The sequence below is a fragment of the Notothenia rossii genome, assembly GCF_949606895.1.
Source record: "Notothenia rossii genome assembly, chromosome: 1".
In the NCBI taxonomy this organism is placed as follows: Eukaryota; Metazoa; Chordata; class Actinopteri; order Perciformes; family Nototheniidae; genus Notothenia; species Notothenia rossii.
Window position 1 is genome coordinate 15,611,214 of NC_136912.1, and position 21,006 is coordinate 15,632,219.

Here is a 21,006-nt window from a genome sequence, read left to right on the forward strand (position 1 = left end):
GTGATCTGGCTATAGAGGACCTTTTAGGCAAATAAAATTCCAGGTTTTAAAAAAATCATGGCTAAAATCGATCAACAACAAAACACAATCCATCTGTTGCCCATTGTCTCCAGTAAATGAATAATTGAAAAATATTGACCAAAGCAGCGACTCTATGGGCATTTCTAACAGGCACTTGGAAACATTCCAACATACATTTCAGAAGTAATTCAATCATTTAAACTAAAGTGCTCTTTATAAGGTCACTTCCCGATAGTGAACTTTACTAACATTTTGAGGTGCTTGTTATCTACTGAAATATACCTGCCTTACTACTGTTTGAAATAGACAGCTTGTTACCACAAGCCTTTTAAAGGGAGGGTTTTTTAGTTGGCTGGTGGTTGCTGCCAAATCACATTGTCCCAAATTGTTATTTGTTTCCACGTTTGGACAGTTTACTTTGTATTGTGCAATGTTACTTGTCCCGATGAATCACAACCCTCACCTCAACAACGTCATGTGGAGTCCAAACTCCATTTGGCTCGTTGTAGATGATCTTGCCAAATACCAAATGCCCATGTATGGCCTAATGTAGGTAACAGTCTTTTGTACCCCTCAGTATTTAAAGTCCCAAAGTCAATAAGTGTTTTTGTGATATGTCTCACAATAACACAGTAAATCTTGGAATTTAAATTCCCAATAATGGCCACCTACACCATTTGCAACAACTAGGTAAACTGTTTCGGCATGAACTTATTAGATAGCAATTACTTCATGTGCTTCAGGTAACTAAACTGGCTTGTGAACACTCAGAGTAACCTTCATAGTATCAATATATACACCATAATTATGAGTAAAAACACAAAATATTGTACATCAGTGGTGTAAAGTAATAGATTTACTCAAGTACTGTACTGGGATTTGTATTTTACTTGAGTATTTCAATTTGTTTCTACTTTGTACTTCTACAATTCAGAGGTAAATGTAGTACTTTTACTCCAGTACAATGATTTCATAACTTTAGTTACTTTATTTTGATTAATGATGTGAAATATAATCAAGTCACTTAAATGCATACATAATTATAATCAATATATATAATATATATTATTCTAAAATGGACCAATCTGCACAATGATTACTTTGCGTTTTGGTACTTTAACCCATTAGAACCCACCGTGACACAGATGTTACATGAAAGTTCCTGCAGCTTTAGCCTTTATTTTATCTCATGAAGTCCTTAATTGACCCACACTGAACAGTCTGGTGGGTCGTGGGCCAGGTCATGTGATTTTGTGTCCCCATAACAACATGTCCAAAATGTCCATGCGCCAAGCTAACAACTGAACTAGCTACATTTCAAGCTTGTTTTGTGTTGCTAAAGTTAAGATTCAAGCCATTTAAGAATTATAATGCTTACTTAACATATCCTTTATTACATTTAACATGTTTTGAAAAAAAATCTTGATCATATTGATATGAAACAAACAAGATAAACATCGCTGTGACATTAATGTCACATAGGGACATAAACTTTAAAATTTCTCATAAAATCTTGAGTTACACTTATGCACAATTAGAAATATTATTATGATCTGCTCAGTTCATTTAGCTGATTCAATTATATATAGTAAATATATTCTATACTTTTCAGTTCAGAGAATGTTGAAAAAAATGTAAATCATCCTCATGAATTAAGTTATGAATAAGCTTTACTTTAACGCTCAATGTGACATATATGTCACTTTTCAGATCTTTGACACTATAGGGGGGTTAATTGTCAGAAATGTGTGATAAATGATGTTCTCCATAATTTCCCCAAAAGTAGAAATGGTTCCAGGTTCTTATTTAAGTATACTTTGATGCCAACACTTTTCTACTTTTACTTGAGTAACATTTTGATTGCAGGACTTTTTCTTTTAACACAGTATTCCTACACTCAGGTACTTTTACTTTTACTTAAGTACACAATATGAGTACTCCTTCCACCTCTGGAATACATTAACCTGTGCAAAATGGAGGTAGGAGTTGTTTATTTAGTTGTTTTACAGAATTGCTTTGACCTGCACCTCCTGGCCGCTAGGTGGCGATGATGAACCCCCCAACTCTGTTGTTGTTGTTTACTTCCGGGTTATACGATCGTCGGCTTGTAGCGGTGCTCATGTTTTCATGATTGTAATATATTTTTTGAGTGCGACCAAACAAAACTCCATTCAAAAGTAACTTTATCGTCTGTGGTGTTTTCTCCGTGTTGATATCTCAACCATGGCCGAGGTAAGAAGAGCGTTGAAGTCTTTTCGAGGCTTTTTCTTTATGTCCCGCTCAGAAGCTACAGAACATTACATTGTTGGAACAGGCTAATTGCTGGATAGCATTACGTTTACTATACGATGTCATATCTATATAACCTATATTCAGGGGTGGAGTGATTTATAAATGTGGCTTGTTTGTATTGGTTGAATATTATTGTATTAAATATAACTATTGTATTATACAGGATGTCCAGAAGCACTCAGTCCACACGCTGGTCTTCAGATCTCTCAAAAGGACTCATGATATGTTTGTGTCCGACCATGCGAAATCCATCGCACAGGATGAAGAAAGGTTTGTATTTTCTTTGTTTGCACAATTACATTTGAGCATGTATGACTCCTTTAAAATTCCACTTGTTCCCGAGTTTAACTTGAGTCCAGCTTTAGACTATTGGTTTACGTTTTACGTTTTGAGATGACGTTTTGTTTGCTTGATCTTTATGGTACAAACCTGATTAAATAGTTCAAGTGACCTGTAATGTTAAATTGGACATCATTACAGAGAAAATGATCGGATAAATTGCACTTATTACTGCTTTAATGATTATAATAAATGATATATACATCTTTAGCCTAGTACTTTTATAATGTATATTTTCATGGCAGAGAAATGTTTCCATTCTCCCTTTAAAAAAAAAAAAAATGCTATCTGTAGGATATATGTACTAAATTCAGCCCTGGGCAATATCCATAAGATGTGTTGTTGTTATAAATAAGGATATTTCTCCAATATTAATATATTTGATCGCTATTATAATTAATTGCTTGTAAAATATAGTGTCGGGGGTCAGTATGAATATATAGTGAGACAGCTGTATCATAATAAATATTTTTTTGTGTGATGATGGAATTCACCTGTATTTCATTCACTGGATTAACCAACAGCAATCACTTGATTTGTTTTATATATATATATATATATATATCATCATTATAATATTAAGTTGAATACCATACCATGAGAGAAGATGTGATATATATTGCTCTCTCCTGGGAAAATAAAGAAAATCGTTCAAAGCAACAAACTGCATATTGTTTGTTGTATGTATGTATGTGTGTATGTGTATGTATGTAAACATCAGAACAAAATGATGCTTATTTGCCAAGTATAGTTAGCAAGTGAATGATTTTGAAGCAGTAAATGATGCATCCCTGTCTACTGTGTTTGCAGCCAGAAGATGAAGATGTCTGTGAAACTGAAAGCAGACTACAATGCAGTCTTACACATGCCTGTCCTGAAGGAGGGCAAAGACAGAGTGTCCCTTCTTGCTGGCAGTATGCTGGGCAACCAGAGCTACACACAGCCAGGTGAGGAAGAAGCAAGCACTGCATATTACCCTCAGTGGATTATGGAGAAATCCATGCATACATTTATTTTCTTGACTCCTGAATTCCCAGTATTTAAAATCCCCTAATTTTTTTCAGGGGATGATCCAGAATACCTGATCGCCGGGACACATGCCTATCCCTCTGGACCTGGTAAATACGATGGTTTTAATTTAACCAAGTTGTAATGGTGATACATCCTAACCATGAACATCATCAGCAATATTTGTGTATCTTATACAAGTGTTTTATTATTCAACAGGAGTGGCCTTGACTGCCGACACAAAGGTCCACAGGAATCCAAGTGAGGGAGGAATCAACTCCTTGGCACTCGTTTTACCACCCTCACAAGCCAGGTACACCTTTTATTTTATTTATCCAATAATCTGGATTGGTAGCATTTTGCATAAACACTCAAGATCCTGAACACGTGGAGAAGTTTTTCAGGATTTTTAAACAACTTCTTGATATAAACTAACAATATTTTTGTGTCGTTATTGAATTTCTAGGCAGGACGTCAGCCGCACCGCTTCCAGTGTTGGTGACATCCATCGACACGCAGGAGGAGGAGAGAGATCTCACCCTCAGTCTTCTTCTGTGGTAGGGAGGTCACACTGTTTCCTCTTGATCAGATATCTTGATTGTTTACCGTGCTGTAAAATCACTGAGAAAAAAGCTGATCTGATAACAAATTTGTGTATTTATTTCAGTCTCTCTTGGACGGAGGTGGCACCAGAAATGCGATGGCGAGGAAGGCGCCCACCATGCCCAAACCACAGTGGCATCCCCCATGGAAACTGTTTCGGGTACATACAAATAATCAAAGCTTTAATTTCCCTCTTTATTTGTGTAATGCCAAAGCGGGGCACCTGGGATGTTTCTCTTTTGTGTGATTTTTAAATGTCGTATGTTTGATCTGGTAGGTCATCAGTGGTCACCTCGGCTGGGTGAGATCCATCGCCGTGGAGCCGGGGAATGAGTGGTTTGTCACCGGCTCTGCTGATAGAACCATAAAGGTGAGTAAAGTTGAAAATTCCCGTACTTTCATTTCCCATGCCATGAAAAAAATTCCTAAATATGGTTTAACAAGAAGTTGTTGTTTGATTTCAAAGTTTTTATTGTCATATCCTCAAAGCTACAGTGTAGAAATGGCAATGACATTCTTCTGACCTTGAGCTCCTCCAACATGCTTTTGATGTATACTAACTAACAATACATTAAATTATAACATGAACGATGCTCTGTGACCTTGGTTACAGCAGTTTAACATAGAAGCGTAACAGTTACAGTCTCCAGAGCCTTGAACCACATGTTATGGTCTTTATCAGCAGATTGATATTGGCTCAGTTGACATGAAGTTCTCTCAGTTGGGTCACAGGTTGGTAACTGAGATACCCTAATCATGCTGATAACTCAAGAGTAATGTGGCTAAATGAAAATAGGATGTCTGTGAACCTTTAATCAAATCTCTATAAATCTATCTTAGTGACCCTGAATAGTTAATTGCGACCATATTATATTCTTTGTTGTTTACAGCCAGATGCCATCGGTTTTCCATTGGAACCGCTCGCAATATCAAAAGCGCTTTTTTCAGTATCTTCTTAAACATAATACCCTTAGATTGACTTAAATGCTGTTCGTTCTTGACAGATCTGGGACCTGGCCAGTGGCAAACTGAAGCTCTCCCTGACGGGACACATCAGCACGGTGCGCGGCGTGGCGGTCAGCAACCGCAGCCCCTACCTGTTCTCCTGTGGAGAAGACAAGCAGGTCAAGTGTTGGGATCTGGAGTACAACAAGGTCATCAGGCACTACCACGGCCACCTCAGTGCTGTCTATGATATCGACCTTCATCCAACTATTGATGTGCTGGTGACGTGCAGCAGAGACGCCACAGCAAGAGTAAGCTACTACTTTGCATTCTCACTGTTAAATGGATGATTGATCACAAAATCATATGATTGGTAGTCAACTCTTGAGTTTGACCTAGTCGAGTCCAGCCCAGAGAGTTCACTGCAACTTTAAAAATACACATATCATTCATAGGCTCTCCTGAACACAGATGAAAAAGTTTAACTTTACAGCTCAGTTGCCACCGGTTCATGATTTCTAACTTTTCACTAGTCACATATTTGAATTCATTTATATTCCCTCTGCCCTGTTACTGTGTTATAAAGTGAACTGAATTCCAGTTTCTCCATGTTTATGCTAAGCATCCTTTATGTTCTGTTTCATGTGTTGATTAACCCTCTGTGGTTTGTGTTCAGGTCTTTATATGTTGTGCTTTCAAGCATGAAAACTTCTAGCTATCAGATATCTGTATCTTCATCGACACCTTATACACCTTATATACAGCATATATCAGACAATAGTTAAACGGTGAACACAATACTCCTTCTGCACTTTCACTTGGTGTTGGTGTACTTTTAACTGGTGTGCAGTGCACCCTTCCTCTCACTCCAAGTAATACGATTATTAAAGAGATTTGATTTATTCCCTGTCCATGCAGGTTTGGGACATCAGGAGTAAAGCCAATGTGCACACCCTGACCGGACACACCAACACTGTGGCCACAGTGAAGTGTCAGGCTGCAGAGCCACAAATCATCACTGGTAAATACATTTGTTTAAACCCAAAATGACCAAACAAGTTATCAAAGTCGTAGCTGATTGTTTGGCCCTCCGCTAACCACTGATTATCATCTTGCAGGCAGTCACGATTCAACCATCCGGCTGTGGGACTTGATCGCTGGGAAAACCAGAGCGACTCTGACAAACCACAAGAAGTCTGTCCGAACTCTGGCAATGCACCCCAGACAGTAAGTTACCTTACCAATAACATCTTCTGTTTAAGTAGTAAGTGTTAAGCATCACTGTTGATAAACGTTAGCTGGTTTCCGCTTTTTAGGATTAGTTGCCTGCTTTTTGTATCATTACATTTAAATTGCTCAAACAAAAACAATTATAGTTTAAAAAGAATAAGAATTTGTAATATCCTCAACATATGGTCGTCTTACTTCCTGTGTCCTACAGATACACGTTTGCCTCTGGTTCTGCTGACAACATCAAGCAGTGGATGTTCCCCGATGGAAGCTTCATCCAGAACCTGTCGGGCCACAACGCCATCATCAACACTATGGCTGTCAACTCCGATGGCGTGTTGGTGTCCGGAGGTATTCAATTCAAGCTAATCTATCACTTGTTTTGTCTGCAGTAATGTTTAACTCGTGTAATAGATTATTATTTCTTAGTTGTGTTGATACTGTCTCAGAATCCTGATGCATGTTTCTTGTTCTCTGTAGCCGACAATGGAACCATCCACATGTGGGATTGGAGGACAGGCTATAACTTCCAGAGGATTCACGCCGCTGTGCAGCCCGGCTCTCTGGACAGCGAGTCTGGCATCTTCGCTTGCATGTTCGATAACTCAGAGAGCCGGCTGATCACTGCCGAGGCTGACAAGACCATTAAAGTATACAAGGAAGACGACACCGCTGTAAGTTATACCATCATATTTAAAATGTGTATTTGAATTGGCTCTGAAGCAGTAGATAGAAAATATGACCGCTCCTTTTTCTATTTTACAGACAGAGGAAACCCATCCCATCAACTGGAAACCAGAAATCCTCAAGAGGAAGAGATTCTAATCATTTTTTATTTGTTTCTTTTGTCACAGTGATGTCTAATTGTATTTCTACCAATCCTCCAGTTGTAGATACACACATCAAGTTTGTCTCTCAACTTGTATTCCTTAACAACTTATGTCTCGTTGACAGAAGTGCCCACATTGTCCTGTTTTATTCTAAAAACCATTTGCAGTCTTCATTGTAAGATGTGAGTCCGGTAAAGTGGCCATTTTGGACTGCCAGGAACATCCCAGAGTGTTTGTTTTTGACGATGACGGCTCTCTGATGGCTCTGGTCCGTCTGGTCCACCAACATCAGCCACTCTTCTGTCTCAGAGGGGCTGACCTCAGAGTGGACCTGGTTCCTGCTGGGGTCGAATCCTGCAGAGCGACAAACCAAAACGCGTTGAATAATGGTTTGGAGAAAAAATAAAATTGTATTGAATTTTCCAGTTGTACAGACTTGGAAATAAGCCTTTTTTTCAGTTCGCAATGTGAAGTTTTTTTTCTTCCTTTTAATAAAAAGTGCATTTTTCACATAATTGCTTTTTGTTTGATTTGTGTACTTACCCAGGTATCTGTTGGTGACAAAGTTCCTGTAGTATTTACAGCCGTTGCCTTTAATCTCCAGCCAGTAACAATGCTCTCCAGCTTTCTCACTGAGCTCCACTGTGTTCCTGCTGCTGACAGTTGGTTCCATTATCTCACCTGTGAAATCATGTCGCAGCAAAAGAGGTGGCCAAAAATTAGTAGGATTTTACACAGTTTGGTTTAAATGTGCAGGGCTCGGATTGCTATTCAGATAACCCTAACCCTAATACAAGTAATACATTTCCTGTCCAACAGTTAGAACTTTAAAAACGTGTTAACAATGTCCCAGTTAATCCTAGACATGTCATGCACTTGTTGGAACTCCTGTCATGTGTCTCAATGGGATGGCAACTTTGGAAGGATTTTCCAGAAACATTTACCCCAAAGAAACCATTTTTCTTTTAAACCCATATCTACCTGAATCATGGATGTAGAGCTTTGAGAGAGCATGGCGAAACCCTCTCCCAGGTTTCTTTTTCAGGCGGGGTTTTGATGGTTCAGGCTGATCCACCACCTCTCCCTGAGGTTCTTCAACTGTCAGGAGGTGACCCACGTTAAACATGATCTCCTCCTCCAGAGAGCTGAGACACATCTCAAAGTGCTCCTCACCCTTCTCTGCATTTCTAGAACGACAACACAGATGTAGGTAACAAAAATATCTAAGAGCTCAGACGTTCATGTTGAATCATACGATCCAATCTTTATAATAGACTTTATTTGACCAAGAATGTTCCTAAATACATTTCCTTTAACCTGTTGAGCCCTGAGCCTGTTGTTCAGGTTTCAGGCTCGAAAATGACATTCCCAGAACAAATTACCATATCTTCCCTTCTAAAAGGGTTAAATGAATAATATTTTTTCTCAAAGTAATGATAAACCTGTGAGTTGGATGTAGAAAAGTCAGAATCAATATAGATGTCTTTTATTTTAAAGAAAATTTAGATTGAACATGGTAAAAAACTGTAAATGATAGTGTCCGTCCAAAATATATTTTGTACTTACAGTGAAAACTAACCTTGGATGATGGGTTAGTAGACTAAAAGCTTTAGGAATCCAAAGTACAACATATAATAAGTACCCTGTATCAAGATTGATGCAAAACAAGTGATATTTGACCTTTTTAGACAGATTTAGCAAAACAAAACCTCTTCTGGGGCCATTTGGGTGGATTTTCCATATCTCTGGCCCTCCTTGCTGGATTTTGACATGTGACATCTCTTTCGAGGGGAACTCCCACATAGTCCTTATTTGGTAATGTGTTTGTGTTAGAATATAGCCTAGACCGGAAGCTGCGATAACTCTGGTGGCTACCATTAGCAGCTAACTTTTGCACTCCGATGTTTACATAAAAATTGAATTATGGATTATAAATGAAAAATATTATTACACAGACACATTATCAACCTGTGGATTAACAGATTCAGCCGCGTTTTTTCTCGTTTTAATGCCATTGAACACATCTTTTGATCAGATTAACAGCTACGGTGAGACGATCTCCCTAAAAGCTCCGTAAAGGTACGTGTTGTGATGTCTGTGTTTGCTTCCCCTGTCGCGAGTTCGGATCACTCAGTGATGATACTATATACCTAAATAATCTGTGGAACCTCAGCTTTAATCGGAGATCTTGTATGTGCAGCTACGATAAGTAATAAGGGTACTTTTATCTTGAGTTCTGTGCCAATGTCCGTTAGCATTTTTTGCTCAGGGGTCATTTAGATGCTTCTTATGAGACTTGTGTTTTGTTTTGGTAAAAATGGTTTGTATCGTCAGTTAGCTGAGATATTTCCGTTAATCTGCTATAACACATTAATAGGTTCTTAAATATTAAGATGCCCTGAGACACAGTGTCGTGAAAAAAAAAAGTAAAGTACCCGCCGGCGGGGACCTTGGGGCTTAGCAGGTTAATCATTTGAGTGTCTGAAGTTGTCTGAAAGGCCTCCTCACCTGAAGTCCACCCACAGCAGGCCTGCAGTGATCAACCCTAGCCACTCGCTCGCCTCCCAGTTGTTGGTCAACATGACGGGCACGATGCTGACCTCCCTGCTGTCTGCGTAGTTGAGCTCTTTCTTACAGCTGCGGGACGCCTGGTAAGCTGGAGACATGAATGGACAAATCACCACAGCCTCCTCCACACCTGCAGCCATCCTGAAAGCACACAAGACAACATGTATTCTGATTGATCTAAGTCATTAATTTAATTAATCCACTTAATCCAGATTTCTCTGTACTCACGAATCGTTTATATTTCCTGTCACCCCTCCTTCGATATCCAACCACACTGGCAGACCATCATCTTTGAGGCGGTCATAAATCTTTTTCACCAGAGCCTGGTCATCCCACTGGTAGGAGAGCATGATATGAGAAGGCATTTTTCCTAAAAATCTGAGAACACTATATCGAAAGCTTCTGTGTTGGAGTTTGTGGAGTTGCTGAACAAACTGACCCAGACAAAGGGATCCTCAGTAGCTATGCTGCTTGTTTACTCGGGTATACAGCTCAGGTTACATCTGTTGCTTGGTAACTTCGCTTGCAAGCACCATGGGAGGCTGTGTGATGGATACTCTGCCCTGCAGGACCAATGGGAGCTGCAACATCATTATCAAGGTGCTGATAGAGCTATGTGTCTAAATAATTAACATTAAATGCCTCATCAAATGTATTTTTTTTTTTAATAATATTGAATACAATGTGTCTTTTTTTCTCTCAAAAGAGTATTTTCTCAGGGTATTTTGAAATACTTTAGAAAACATTTTGACTCAGATAATGTTATAGGGACAGAGCTTTTCCACATTTAAGGTTAATGAAGGTTTTAATATAATTATAAATGTACTTTTAATGTCTATCTAGGAAGCAAATAGCCACATTCAGTTTATGAGTTCTTGGTTTCAGATACAAATAAAAACAATTTATGACAATTTATTTTATATAATTTTTGAGTGACTTTATTCTGGGGGGCGCAGAGGCATGACAGGGGGGGCGCGAGAGACCATGAGGAAATGGTCAATGGTTATTAAAAAGAAAAGATAAAAAAAAAAAAATCATAATTTGAAAATATTATTGATTCGAAAATAATATGATACAGTACAGTACTATTACGTCTGGATCTCTGTGTTTCATTAAAGCTCGGCTCTGTGTGTGTGTGAAACGAGCCATTTAGTGTGCGTGCGCAAGCGAGAGAGAGCGCACCGGTACGGTACCGGAGATCGTTGTTGTTAGCTTCTGGTCCTAGCGAGCTACGCTAACGGATATAAGGAGTTTTTTCAACGACAAAGTGGAGGAGAGTCCTCTCCTGTTAGACTGAGAGACTCAGTGAACTAAAGGACTCTCTCAGTGTTATCTCAGTGGGTCTCAAACGTTTTGGTCACCATTCATGTAAACAATTATTTCCGAGGCACACGTTTATATGATCATTATAGTTATACAAAAATAAGAGAATAAATGAAAAACAGGTATGAAATACTATATGACGGTAAAAAAAGAATAAAGTTTAAAAGGATGATTTGTAAAATATCCATAAAGAAAAAGTTAATCCGTTTACAGTTCTGTTTCAAATGGGTGTTGATATGTATCCATAGATCTCTTCATTTTGCTCTCAAAGTGCACCAGATTGATTTAACTTCAATATTTAAAAATAAATCTTCCCGGGGGAGCTTGCCCCCGGGCCCCTCTATGTAAGGTCCACACACCACCTATAGAAATAGCACTTTACCCCTGCTTACACCTATATGCCATGAGCTGATTATCGAGCCTTCATTGTAACAGTTGCGGGTACACTGTGTATGTGTGTGGGGATTGTTGCAGTAGAGAATTCCACTGTAGCGACCGGTACATTAATGGGAAACCCTAAATGTTTGAGCACCCTCTATGAAACGTCAAGCTACCCCACAGCACCCCCAAAATAAATCTCTGGCGCCGCCACTGAGCCTGCCTTGTGTTGGGGGGGCCCGACTTTTTTTTTTTCTCCAAAGGGGGAGCCTGACAGAATAGTTTGGGAACCACTGTTATATGCAAACCTGTCAAATATATTGTGCAAACTGTTATCAATCTTTTTGCAATTTTTTTATTTAGGGCATCAATTTCTTTTTAAAGATACAAATGTTTGGACACATGCAAAACGTTATTTTAAAGTATTGCAAAGGATCATAGACAGCTAGACACTTTTTCATGTGCATCTTTTCAGACGCTTAACATGTTACTAAATTATTCGAGCCCATAATTGGCAAAATAACTTTATCAAGCTCAGGGTTGTTTGTTTGACTGTATTTTAAAGGGTGTTGCAGTTAAACATTTCAGTGCTCTGCCTGCGGTTCTTGTTTTTGCCGTTGGAGGGAGCCATCCTAAAACTAAATGGACATCAGCCAAACAAGGAACCTCGTCGAACTCAATTTATATTTGATTTATTCTAAACACTTCTCCAAAAGCATGTGGGCCGAATCACAGATTGTATTATTAACTTTCTGACAACAATTCTCTCCATGAGTTGTTTCCCATACTTTGCACACCTTGATCTTCGACTGGTCAACTATTGACTATAGTACCTTTCAGCACGCGGCACTAATCTCCCGGTCTAATTAAATCTTAAGCAATCCGCGCACAGATGGAGGCGATCAGCGCGAGACGTGGGCAGGAGGTGTGTTCAGTGCGCACAGTGGGTACTCTGTGGCCTCTCGGTGCCATGATGTGTGAGAAGCCCTGGGGGATTTGCGCTCCTAGATGTGTGGATATCTCTTCTTCAAATTCAAGCAAAAAAGCTGCTCGAATATTGTGATGGAGAATGACTGCTGGCTGTTTTCCTGTGCTCAAAAATGCAAGGTGCGTTTACCTGATTTATTTTTGGAGAGGTGCTCTGAAATGTGATGGAAGAGTTTGACTTGGACACTGAAATATGTAACGTTGCTTAAAGTTCAAAACCGTGTGGAAAGGAGCAATGTGTCGCAAAAAAGCCTCACCGTCGCTTCTCTGGGCCCTCGTGCTGTCGCTGCTTTGCGTGCGGTCGCTCGGGCAGGTGTTCAACCTGACGCTCTCTGTTAAAGAGGGCTTGCCTGCTAAAACCATCGTTGGAGATCTGGGAGCAGGATTAAGCAGGCCAAGCACCGGATTCTTCATCTCAGAGAGCAGAGACTCTTATGTGTTCAGAGACTTGGAAATAGACGCAGACACGGGGATCATCTCCACAGCTGTGATCCTGGACAGAGAGAGCAGAGATAAGTATGAGTTTGTGGCAGCCACCCTGACAGGAGAGATGATCAAAGTGATACTAGAGGTTACAGATGTGAACGACCATTCCCCTGTGTTTCCCTCCGAGGAGGTCAACTTAGAAATATCAGAACTGAGCCCCCCTGGGAGTCAATTTCAGCTTGAAGTAGCTAAAGATGGGGATGAGGGCGAGTTTGGTACCCAGGGATACAGGATCACAGAGACTGAGATGGGGGAGTTATTCCACCTGGAGTATCGCAGTGGATCTGAGAGCCACCCGAGCCTGGATCTCATCCTCATCAGCAAACTAGACAGGGAAACTCAAGAGCTTTACTCCCTCACCATCGAGGCCTTTGATGGTGGCATCCCAACCAGGACGGGGAATCTTCATGTGAACATCCACGTCCTGGATGAGAACGACAACCCTCCCGTGTTCAACCAGACTGAATACCACGCCTCGCTGCCAGAGGATGCCCCACTGAGGTCCTCTGTGTGTCAGGTCCACGCCACTGACCTCGACATGGGCAACAACGGCGTAATCATTTATGAGATCAACAGGCGGCAGAGTGACCCAAATGAGGTTTTCTCTATCAACCAAATCACCGGGGTGGTGTATCTCAACAAGCCGCTTGATTATGAGACTCAGGCTTTCCATGAGTTGATCATCAGCGCGCGAGATAACGGGGCTCAGCCTGAGTACAGCAGCACTTTTGTGGGTGTGAAGGTGCTTAATGTCAACGATAACAGTCCCACCATCAACGTGCTGTTCCTCAGCGAGACAGGAGATGCTTTGGTTTCAGAGGCAGCAGCGATTGGGGACTACATTGCCAGGATTTCGGTATCAGACTCCGACTTTAAGGAGGAGAGGGTCACCGTCACGCTCGAGGAGGATGATGGGAAGTTCACCCTGAAGCAGACAGATGACTTCCTGTATGCTTTGTGTGTCAACTCAGAGCTTGACAGGGAACAAAAGGATCTGTATGAGTTGAAAGTGGTAGCATCAGATTTTGGGAGCCCACCTCTGAGCAGTGAGATTGTCCTCCTCCTGAGGGTCATCGACACCAATGATTGCCCCCCGGTTTTTGAGAAAGATGTGTACATGATTGATATTTCTGAGGACGCACCACAGGGGAGTTCCCTCATCCAGATGCGAGCACAAGACGCAGATGAGGGGGTCAACTCAGTTGTTAGATACTCCGTCCTTAAGTCCAACCAGGACAGCCTGTTCAGCATCCACCCAGACTCGGGCCTGGTCACAACAGCTGCAGCTCTGGACAGAGAGACACAGATGGAGGTTTGGTTCCTGGTGGTGGCGACTGATGGAGGAGACCCGGCTCTGTCATCCACAGCTACAGTCACTGTGCTGGTGGAGGACGTCAACGACAACGAGCCTGTGTTCCTGCAGCAGCTGTACAACGTGTCCATACCCGAGCACAGTGACGTCGGGAGTTGCTTCTTACAAGTATGTTGCAAAATATTTAGCACAAAGCACACAAAATCTTCCCACTTCCCAGTTAGGGGTAACTTACCATGCAAATAGTTTTGTTTAATAGTCCAGCTTTTGAGATATCTGACCCTAAAATGCCTTCCACACCAGTAGAGGTTTAATCGGGTTAATGTGTAGGTCTCTATTAGTTTTTAGAACTTTATGTAATACAAAGCTGACAGAAAATTAAGATGGAGAGAGAGGAAATTACATTCAACAAAAGTTTGACTGGGGACACAAAATGACATGGTGAGTGTCTTAAACACCATCACAGTGCCCTTTACCCAATAACATTAAATTGATCAAAATTTAGTTTTTGTTGGTCAGATCAATGCAACATAAATGTATATTTATTAACACTGTGTGTTTCCAGGAAGCATTATCCAAGTATCCAGAATATTCCTGTGAAAATATGATGCTGTTGAGTGTTCAAAATGTAATGTTTCTATGTTGTGAGCTCCCCAAAATCCCATTCACTTGTTACTATTTTTTGTTAAAGGTCACCTATTATGCAAAATCCATAAAAACCTGTCTGAAAATGAGCTGATCAGACTTTGGCCACTTTATGACTCACTTTTTGGCTTGTGTAACCATTAGCCAATAACCAACCAAGGTAACACCCCCACACCCTATCACCTGAATATCCTCCTAGAGCACCATTCTGTTTTTTTTAACCAAATATCTCTCAGAGGGGAGTGGGGAGTGTCTCCTTATTTTCATCTGAAGTAAAAGACAGAAAATCAGCACTTCTGAAACAGGGCTGAAACAGAGGGGATTATGGGATGCTGCAATGATCTGTTTGGTGTTTGGAGCCAAACACTTCAGAGACATGTTTTGTATATATCTGAGGCCTATAATATATTGATGAAAAACAGTATAATAGGTGACCTTTAAGTGAAAGTTAACACCAGTTATTCACAACCTGAGGCTCGGGACCCCCTTATTACAATGATTGGAAACCAGAAAAAAACAGAGCTTCAGGCTTATAAGCCATATAAAATAAAGAATGCATTTCAGAAGAGGCAGGGAGTATTCAGACAAACATGATTCATTAGACAGAAAAGCAAATGATAAGTCTTAAAAGTTATAGCTCTAAATACTCATGTATTTTTCTTATGTTTTTCTTGATAAGGACACAAGTGGAGCCACAAGATAACTTGAGCCTTTCTTATATATCGTATAACAACTAGATTTTGAGATTATGGTGAAATCCAGAGTAGTTCAACATTTATTGTCTCTGTCTCAGAAGACAGATGCAGCCTTCACTGTATGCACAAAGACATCAGTGTTGCACACACACACACACACACACACACACACACACACACACACACACACACACACACACACACACACACACACACACACACACACACACACACACACACACACACACACCCACCCACGCAGACACACACACACACACACACACACACACACATGCACCCACGCACACACCCACGCACACACCCACGCACACACACAACCCTTTTTCCAGATGACCACTGTGACTTTGATGTGATGATGACAGATGTGATGCCTGGTACCACACTCTTGCAGCCTGGCACACGCTGAAGCCCATAACAAAAGAAGCCTTATTAACCAATGAGTTTCTATAAACACGACAGATATTTTGCACTCAATCCGATTAAATAGGAACTATAGGAATAGGAAAATCATTAAGGATATTTCACTGTTACAGTGGATCTTTAATGAAAGAGTTAAGACTAAAAAACAAGTCAAAGAAGTGAGAAAAGAGAGATAAACAGTGAAGATCATGATTTAATTTCAGTTTCACTATTTCGTTTTTTTAAATCTCAAAACATAGTGAAAAATTACCCAGCAGTCTGAAACACAACAATAACTTTTTTATAATAAAACAAAACAGGGCAAAAGCTGTATCTTCAACTTTGAGGAGTCAATTGGCTTTCTTTACTTTATCATTTTTATTACCAAAGAAGCCCTGTAAACGTATCCATTACAAAGGCCCATGTGAGATTTTTCTAATTGAACCATACAGTAGTTGTTAGTGGTTTGGTTCTGTATGTGTTGGAGTTCAAATACTCACTGCTTGTACTACTGTGTAGCCAACAGAACTACAAACAGAAATCCAAGATTTTAAAATGGTTTTATCTTGGCAGACATAAAGAGATGTAAAGGCAGTTCAAAATCTTTCAGGGAGTGTATCTAATCAGACCTTGATCCATGGGCCATGACTGTAAAACTTCCTCTGATCAGAGTTCATAAACTCTGCGATGATATCATCTTTATGGCAGGAAAGCGAGCGCTGTAACTGTGAAATGTGTCTCTTGTCACGGCACAGTGAGACATGAAAGGCTCTCTGTTGGATCGGAGGCGTGTCTTTTACTCTGCAGTTTGGCCGGCTCTTCTTATTCCCGTCAGTTACAATCTTCACCCTTTGATTGTGGGGATTTCTTTATGCTTTTATTATGTTGACCTTCTTTGGCAGAACATGACAATAATATGATGCACGGATACTACAGAGGTTAAAGCTAAACATTGACTAATAACTGACAGTGTGGCACTACCATTCATAACAGATGTGTAGCAACAAATTACAACTTATTTGAAAAAACTGCAATCTTTATACTGGGAATAGCATAGGCTAATGTATATAAATATATTTTAATGGAAGAATTGTTCTGTGAGACTGCGTCTTTGTACGTAGTAGATATAGCTGCTTCAAGAATTTGCCTACAAATGTTCATAAAGTTACAAAACTTGTATCTATTCACTGAATAAGGCCCTGAAATACAGACAAACGCTCACAAATTCCATATTCCTTCCCTTTTAATACACATACTACATGCTATATTTTTCTTCAAATGTTATTTACATTGTTTTCGTGGCATTAACATAACTGTATGTTTCTTTACTTCTTCAAGGTTGTCGCCACAGATGCAGACAGCCTTGAGTTTGGCTCGCTGCTCTACTCTCTGTCTGACGGGTTTGACATGCAGGACAAACATCCTCTCTTCAAAATCCACCCACAGACCGGAGAGCTGTGCGTCTCTCAGGATATTGATCGAGACTCGGGGCATACGGTCCATGACATTCTGATTAAAGCTGAAGATCCAGTGAGTGTATAAATAATTATATTTGACATACTGTGTTAAAGCCTCATCTCATAATTTATAACCTGCACTGTAATCATAACAAGATTGTGTCCTTTTACTCACAAACTAAACAACACTTCTGTTCTCTCTACTTTTTCAAATGTCAGGGAGGCCTGAGCGCCCAAACCTACGTGCACGTCGAGGTGGAAGACCTGAATGATAACGCTCCGGTGTTTAACCCTGACGAGTACACCATGAGCATCAGCAGCCATGCTCAGCCCGGCACAGAAATCCTCAACTTGGTCGCTACTGACCGAGATTCTGGAAGTTTTGGACAGGTCATCTACGATATCCTACCTGGGGACATGTCCAGTTTGTTCGCACTGGACAAACAATCAGGTAGGCAGGCATTCGAATACTCAGACTTGTTAGTGTGTTAATTGTTTTGTACAAAAAAGGAGAGATGTCGGGTTGCAGTTAGAGAGTAAAAAGAAAAGGTGAAAACAGAGCAGAAACGTGTTTACCCTGCTAGTGATTCATAAATGTGTAGTGCCTTCCAGATAATTGTGTGGGCCAAGTCATTTTCTTTCTTCAGTGTTTTTATTTTATCTTTTACTTTGTTTAATTTGTTAGTTTTCTCTAAATTGTGGTTTGTTTTCAGAAGTGTTTTACTTCAGTGCTGCCATACAAATGGCCCTTCACCAGTCAACGAGCCTGTCATGATGCAAATCAAAACCCTGCTCACAGTATTATCAGAAGCTCACTCAACAATTACACATCATTATGGTTTTGAATGGGCTAGTCACGCTTCAATTACGTTTTTTAATTGGTTTTGATTAAGACTTCTCACTTACTAATGAAGTTGTGTGGCTGGCAGTCCCAGGGTTTGGGGATAAACAACAACCTTCTTTGTGTAAATCCCGTTGAGATGATTGCGCTCAGCAGGGGTTGCTAAAGCTTTAGATCCCCATGTGGCAGAATGTAACGCTGAATTTGTACTCAATTTAGTACTGAATTAAATATTTTAAATAAACGTTTTTGTTTCAAAATCAAAGGATTTCTACATGAGTGCTAAATACAATATGAGCTGTTTATTGTCTGAGATCATATTATGTAATGGGTTGTAAGGTAAATTCAGTTGACAACAATTAATAAAAATACCCGAATGTGCGTCGTAAATATATGTTTTTTGTGCTCTATTTGTGCAGCATAGATTTTCTTGAGCTTTTTCTAATCTAAATTGTGGTCACAGCTGTCGAAAATGTAATTTATTTTAGTGAACAGGCAGGAGGATTTTCTTTTCAATTAATTAATTAACCATGTGCTCTATAATTCCAAGAGCCCGATGTGATGCATTCAAATTGTTATTTTTGAAAAACCAAAAGTCCAAAATCACTACATTGGCATGAAAGCATTTGAAATAGCGGATTGAACCAAAGAAAAAGTGGCATTCGTATTTGAAAAACATTTGACATGATCAAAGGCTAAAAGTATTCAATCATCTAATTTTGGAAATAATCTTAATTCAAATGTAACCTATTTAAATTCAGAAAAATAAATAAAGAGACAATTCAATTGAGTGCTGTTTTTTAAACAAAGCAAAAAGCCATACTTGTGAATGACTGTTTGATCTGACTGTAATCCTTTTCTGTGCCTGCAGGGATGCTCCTCCTGACCTCCACCCTGACCCACCTGGGTGCAGCCAGTGTGAAGCTCTCAATATCAGCGCGGGATGGGGGGGGCTTGACCTCTGTCCGGCCTGCAGAGGTCACCATCAACGTTTTACGCAGCGCTCAGGCTCCAGCCGTGTTCCAGAGGTCGCACTACACCTTCTCAGTGCCTGAGGACGCTCCACCCGAGACTCCTGTGGGGACGGTGGAGGCCGTAAACCCAGCAGGTGAGGGCATATCTAAAAAGAAGGATTACCTGATTTTACTATTATTGGTGAAGAAAAAACAAAAACAAATGATGAATCCCAGGAAAGTTCTGGTGATAGAAGAGTCTTTTCCTATGTATTTCGAGGAATAATTAATGTTTATTTGTAATGGACATTAGAGATTATTATAATGTCTAAAACTGTGAGTTATTTTGAATTTAGAAATATGGCGATACTGTCATGATTGTGGTCAATTTGGGCAACAGGTGCTTAAGGTAAAAAGCCTTACTAACGGTGTCTGACAGGGGAAACGAGCTATAACAGACCTAAACACATTAGGAAAAACACAAATGTTCCAAAACACATGCAAATGGAGACATTTCTTCCCCAACACATGCTGCAAATAAAAAAAAACTGCAGTTAAGAAAACTCTGCAACAAAAAAAAACGAAATGTACTTATTAGAAAATGTCTGCAACATTGGACATGGCAGAAACAGTATTTCACAGGATTTGTTAGACAGAGGATTTTGACAAAGACAATTGAGCGATCAATGTCATTGCTCAAATCTCCTTCCAGACATTAGAAGGCACGCTGTGAAGATTAATCTTTAATCCTCATTAGCCACATGTTCACATGATAAGGGTCAAAGACAAAGGTACAATACATGTATTATTATTCTTAAAGGTCAAAGATAATCCTCAAATAACTATAGGAAATGAGTGTAGGATTAATGGTAACTATAGATATGTATATTAAAATAAATACATTATTTGTTTTGTGAGAGTTTATTTGATGTGTTTGAAGGTTTAAGAGAGTAATGTTTTATATATTATGAATTAAAGTAGGACCTTGATTAAAGGAGTTGCAGCAGTTAGTATTTTGTATTTTTCTACAGTAACATAAACTAGAGTCTCCTCTCTCTGGAGCGTTTCCCGACACCCCAGTTTACAGGATTATCTCCTTATAGTCCTCGTGTTAGGCACATCCACACCTCTTAGCCTTCAGCAGCTAAACCTCTCCACCTCTCAGACAGTCATTTAAGGTTGTCCATTAACAGATTAGCGCTGCAACTTAGTGGAAACAGCAGAATGTGTTTGACAGAAGTCGAGAAGCGCTAAGCTCTCAGCTTGTTTCAGTGGTTTGATAGTTACTGACAAACAAACACTTGGAGGGGGTTAATGCGATCTTCTGAGCTGTACTGTAATTAATGTTTGTTGCTTACTGTGTATGTGTTGTGATAATCCTTTACTATATTGGACATAAAAATGAATATACTCATTTAAAGTTGCAGTTAGCTTAATTTTCAAATATATATATATATCATTCTTTATTTTCTTAATGAACTATGTTGATTCATAATTTAAAAATGTCCTTCTACCCTTTTTTTGTATCTCACTTTTTCCTTTACCTTAAAAATAACCCTCCCTCCCCCCATAACTGTTTTCATTGCGCCATCCTTTAACCATTAAGTGACTTAAAATGTTGCTTTTTTTGTCTCTTAGCTTTTACGATTGTAAAATCTAAATGTAGAACTACT

The 21,006-nt window shown here is 39.7% G+C and overlaps 3 protein-coding genes across 3 annotated transcripts in view; 2 read left to right on the plus strand and 1 right to left on the minus strand.

Moving 5' to 3' along the window:
* The first annotated feature begins 2,095 nt into the window (after positions 1 to 2,095).
* plrg1 (pleiotropic regulator 1) lies at positions 2,096 to 7,783 on the plus strand. The gene is made up of 14 exons (XM_079659617.1): positions 2,096 to 2,253; positions 2,477 to 2,583; positions 3,463 to 3,599; positions 3,717 to 3,770; positions 3,880 to 3,973; positions 4,127 to 4,217; positions 4,328 to 4,423; positions 4,541 to 4,633; positions 5,268 to 5,519; positions 6,127 to 6,229; positions 6,327 to 6,435; positions 6,650 to 6,789; positions 6,919 to 7,112; positions 7,204 to 7,783. The coding sequence occupies exons 1-14, from the start codon at positions 2,245 to 2,247 to the stop codon at positions 7,261 to 7,263; spliced, it is 1,539 nt and encodes a 512-aa protein (XP_079515743.1). The 5' UTR covers positions 2,096 to 2,244; the 3' UTR covers positions 7,264 to 7,783.
* LOC307045630 (uncharacterized protein) lies at positions 7,414 to 10,307 on the minus strand (the record flags this gene model as incomplete). Its single annotated transcript, XM_079691411.1, has 5 exons — positions 10,065 to 10,307; positions 9,777 to 9,977; positions 8,250 to 8,455; positions 7,812 to 7,949; positions 7,414 to 7,622 (listed from the first exon to the last, which is right to left on the minus strand). Exons 1-5 carry the CDS (start codon positions 10,199 to 10,201, stop codon positions 7,414 to 7,416), a joined length of 891 nt encoding a protein of 296 aa, XP_079547537.1. The 5' UTR covers positions 10,202 to 10,307.
* Positions 10,308 to 12,212: 1,905 nt separating this feature from the next.
* Positions 12,213 to 21,006, plus strand: part of dchs2 (dachsous cadherin-related 2) — a 32,649-nt gene continuing 23,855 nt past the window's right edge. The window contains exons 1-4 of the mRNA XM_079681554.1: positions 12,213 to 14,490; positions 17,421 to 17,612; positions 17,759 to 17,990; positions 19,252 to 19,488. Of these exons, the coding sequence (XP_079537680.1) occupies positions 12,760 to 14,490; positions 17,421 to 17,612; positions 17,759 to 17,990; positions 19,252 to 19,488 (2,392 nt within the window). The 5' untranslated portion in view covers positions 12,213 to 12,759. The remainder of the gene's footprint in view (positions 14,491 to 17,420; positions 17,613 to 17,758; positions 17,991 to 19,251; positions 19,489 to 21,006) is intronic.